The 4,257-nt window shown below is 45.9% G+C and overlaps 1 protein-coding gene across 3 annotated transcripts in view; it reads left to right on the top strand.

The window, feature by feature from the left end:
• Positions 1-302: 302 nt before the first annotated feature.
• Positions 303-4,257, top strand: part of DHX29 (DExH-box helicase 29) — a 35,986-nt gene continuing 32,031 nt past the window's right edge. For 2 of the 3 annotated variants that reach the window (XM_027709337.1, XM_027709336.1), the window contains exons 1-2: positions 3,016-3,083; positions 3,853-3,966. In XM_027709337.1, coding sequence (XP_027565138.1) covers positions 3,931-3,966 — 36 coding nt within the window. In that variant the 5' untranslated portion in view covers positions 3,016-3,083; positions 3,853-3,930. Of the gene's footprint in view, positions 496-3,009; positions 3,084-3,852; positions 3,967-4,257 lie in introns of those variants that run through there. The other variant, XM_027709335.1, reaches the window with a different exon arrangement.

Raw genomic sequence — 4,257 nt, 5'->3', positions numbered from 1 at the left:
GAAGAGGAGGGGGGGAGGCCTTTCCGGCGTCGCACCCCGAGAGGGCACAGACAGAGCCGCCCGCCGGCCCTGAGCGCCGGGAGCCGCACGCACGGCCCGCTCCCAGTCTCGGGCCCGCTCCTGGTCCCCCTGGACCCTGCGCCCCCGGAAGGCCGAGGGAGGAGGAAGAGGAGGCTGCGCGGCCCGGGGGCGCGTACGCTGTGGGTGGAAAGTGATACTGACCAATGGGAGGTGGCGTTGGCGTTGCCGCGCGCAGTGCCCGGATGTGCGCAGGCGCACAGGGCACAAGGCTGGCGCGCGCTATGGGCGGCCGCAACAAGAAGCAGCGTGCGGGCAGCGCCGCTCACGCGGCCGCCGCCGCCACCGCCCGCGCGCGCGTCGCTGCCGCCACCGCACAGCCCCCGCAGCGCGAGGGGCTCGCACCCGCAGAGCTCCCCGGCAGGGCCGCCCCGCTCCGCCCCGCGCCCGCCGCCAAGGAACTGCGTGTCAAACAAGGTACCGTGCACCGCGGCGTGCCCGTACCGTGCGGGGCGTGCGCGGGTGAGAGTGCCTTGGCTGGAGGGGGAGCGCCCTCAGGGAGCCCCTGAGGGTGCGGCTGCAGCTGCCCGCGGAACGGGAAGAGAGAGAGGCCCTGCAGAAGGACTGGTGTTTCCCGGCATCGGGAGAGGCAGCTGAAGCCACTCCACCCCGAGGCTGGTTGGGCCTGGCGTCAGCCCGCTCTGCCCGTCTGAAAGGTCGAGAGGGTGATCCTGCCGCTTTGCTGGGCCCCAGTGAGGCCGTGTCTGGAGTGCTGTGCCCGGTTCTGTGCTCCTCAGGACAGAAAAGGAGCTACTGGAGAGGGTCCAGCGAAAGCCACAAAGATGATGAGGGGTCTGGAGCATCTCTCGTATGAGGAGAGACTGCTGGAGCCAGGCCTGTTTAAAGAAGAGAAGGCTGAGAGGGTATCTCATTAATACACATAAATACATTTCAAAGGCAGATGTCAAGAGGATGGCACCAGACTCTTTTCGGTGGTGCCTAGTGATAGGACAAGGAGCAATGGCCATAAACTAAAACAAAAATTTTCAGAACTTTTTTACATTTAGGGTGACAGAGCACTAAACAGGCTGCTCAGAGAGGTTGTGGAGTCTCCCTCTCTGGAGACATTCCAAACCCACCTGGACGTGTTCCTGTGTCACCAGCTCTAGGTGACCCTGCATTGGCAGGAGAGTTGGACTAGATGTTTTCCGGAAGTCTTCTCCAGCCATAACTAGTTTGTGATTCTGCTTCCAGGGATGTCCCTGAGCAGATGAACCTTGTTGGGATCAGTCTGTTGCGTTATTTACAAAAAGTCTTGTTATTAGATTATCAGCAGTTCCTGTACAGCAGGTGTTTGGGTGGCACTTTTCCCAGAATTTCTTATGTAGATGTGCATTTTGTATGTTGTCAAAACCAATACAATCTGGATTTGGGATTATTTTGGAGGGTCTTTTTTTGTCTTGACAGAGCAGTTACAGGGCTGGAAGCACTTCAGCAGTGTTGGGTGAGCTGAGGGATGACTGTTTTGGGTGTAGTCTGAAAAACTAGTATTCTGCAGTACTGTGAGATGCCTGTTTTCAATAAAGCAGCTTTGCCAGAAGTAGCTCAGATACCATATAATATTAGAACAGTTTGTGTTGCAGACCATGAGCAAATCTTGCAATGGCCATGCAATCTGAGATTCCAACTTGTTAACAAAAAGTCTTGTAATCCATTAATATAAGCTTCCTGAACGTATTTGTGTACTCTGCTTTTACAAATGTGGGCTCTGCTAAATGTATTTCTCGTGTCTCCCCCTCCCCCAACAGCCCTGGTGCTCAGACCCCTTCAGACAATAGCCCACTACTCTCCCACATTGTAGACTGTGGTGAAAAATCAGTCAGTGTAAGTGAAAAGTTAGTATGCTCTAAACACTGTGGTTGCAGAGCCCACCAGTCAGTGGCAGTGGGTAACTTGCAAGTGCTGTCAACTGTTTGTATTTCCTGACCAGAGGTGACCATGTTTTTCCTGAAGTCCAAAGTGCAGTTACCTGCATCCCATCCTGATCTAGATCTAGAAGCAGGCTCTCCCAGAGCCCTTCTGCAGGCAGTCCAGCACAGACGAGTCTGTCCAGCCTCCTGCTGGGAGGTGTCTGTGTGTCCTGGAGAACAGTGCTGCTCCCTCTGGAGCAACACTCCGGGTGGTAGAAGCTGAGGGTTTGCTCAGTGTCTTTCTACCTGTGCAGTACCAGACATGTATATTCTGAAAGTGATGGTATCCAACAGCAAGCTGTGTGTTGTCATTCCAATGACAATAAGTAGTTTTGTGAATTAGTTTTTTTAATAATAGCTGCTAAATGAAAAGCATTTAATCATGTCCATAGCACGCTTAGACAGACCAAACGCTTCTGTAACCACATGGCCTCCTAGATAGGAGACAAAAGCAGGTACCTAGGTAAGAATAGGTCAGACATACTGCTGTAGGGTGATCTTACATCCTCCACCAGTTGTGGCTTAAGGTCTTCCTGAACCAGATGCTATTTATTTTTTCAATACCTTTACGTATCAGTTGATTCTTTACTACAAAGCTGTTTTGTCTGCCCTTGGATCTTGGTAAACGTCCATTTTCTACAGCTTTACTGGCGAAGAGTTCTGTTACGTAGCTGTGCACTTTGTAATAAAAAATCCTCAACAGTCTTGCATGTTTTAAATCTGTTATTACTTTCCCTGTTTGGCAACCCCTGTTCAGTGTTCAGAGAGAGTGAGCAATTAATCCCATTTCCTCTCATTGTGCCACTTTGAATTTTGTATTTTGTCTGCCAAGTGTCATACCCTTCTTCACTATTTTGTGTTCAAGGCCTTTCTTGATTATTCTAATTGTCATTTTGTACCTGCAAGTTGCTGGCAAGTTAGTGTAGTATTTGCTTGTACTAACCTGTGTTGTGTTGGCTCTACTGTAAACAATGTTCTCTGTGTTCTGCTTATGTAATTGACCATTATTTGCAATTTGCAGGTCCGAAAACTTATAGTTTTAGTTCAACAACAGATTCCGGGGCTGCTGCAAATCTAGATAAATCTGTTCTTAAGGTAAATGTCTTCTTTACATAAAATAACTTTGATTTGCATTATACTGCTTTAGCTGAGTAAGTATTTCTTCAGCTCTTCTTCAGTTTTATGTGTACAGGTAAACTACATTCATGTATTAGATATTGACTGATTATATTTCGAGTTTTGAGTGTGCTTTAAGAAATAGGGGTAAATTAATGGCATAGGAGAATGTCTATTTTTTAAGTATACTTTCCATGCAAAACTATTAAGAATTATCTTTGGGCCTCTTCTGTGCATGTGGATTCTTCTTCCTGTCAAAGAAGGAATATAGATTTTATATAACAACCATAGGAGCAACTAAAGCTCGGTTCATACTTTAGAAGAGTTAAAAATTTTAGAATTATATGCTAAAATTATTTTTAAAGTTATATAGGAAGGAGAGCGTCACAGATTGTATCTTGATGTTCACATTATTTTATACCAGCTCTTGTAAGCAGAGGGGAAAGTCCTTGTTTTTCCAGTAGAATTTCTTTTTTTATTTCCTTAGAGTATTTCCTTGAAGATGTAAATGGCCCTTCTTTGTAATAAGGAATGAACTCTTCTATTTCAAGTAAAAGCACATAGGTTGCAAAAGTAAAGAAGTATTCCTTTCAGAAGAAATGTTTAGAGCACTTATGGAAAGCTGGAGAAGTTGGAATTTGAATGGCAGAGAAATTTCTGCGTTCTTTCATCCTTAGCCATGAATAGCATTGATATGTCTTAAAAACTTGTAATGTTTACTTTCTGTCAACTAATTTTCTCTGTGCAGGTAACGATAAATAGTAACTTGGAGAAAAGGATTATTGATGTCATCAATGACCATAAAACCCAAAATGACGACAAAGGAATGATTTCCAAAAGACTTACTACAAAGAAACTGCAGGTAGAGTTCAAAGTTTTGTTTTCCAACCATTGCTTATTTAGAATAAAAAGTTTAGTTTTTGTCATTTTTATCATGTATTGTACTACACTTCTGTGTGCAGTACAAACCATTACAGCACGCTTTTCAGTAGTTATATTATTGATTAGTCAGTGGAATCAAGAAGTATGCTTATTAGGAAAAGTACGTCTTTATGGATTCAGGAACTAAAATCAAGAGTCTTCAGAAAAGATAGAGGAATAGTACTTGTCTCAGTCTGAAAAGACTGGAAGGTTTGCTAAAGAGAATGAGTTA

Source organism: Neopelma chrysocephalum, unplaced genomic scaffold (genome assembly GCF_003984885.1).
Source record: "Neopelma chrysocephalum unplaced genomic scaffold, ASM398488v2 Primary Assembly neopelma1_96770, whole genome shotgun sequence".
Lineage (NCBI taxonomy): Eukaryota > Metazoa > Chordata > Aves > Passeriformes > Pipridae > Neopelma > Neopelma chrysocephalum.
Note: the sequence above shows the minus strand (reverse complement) of the source record. Positions and strands in the feature narration are given on the sequence as shown.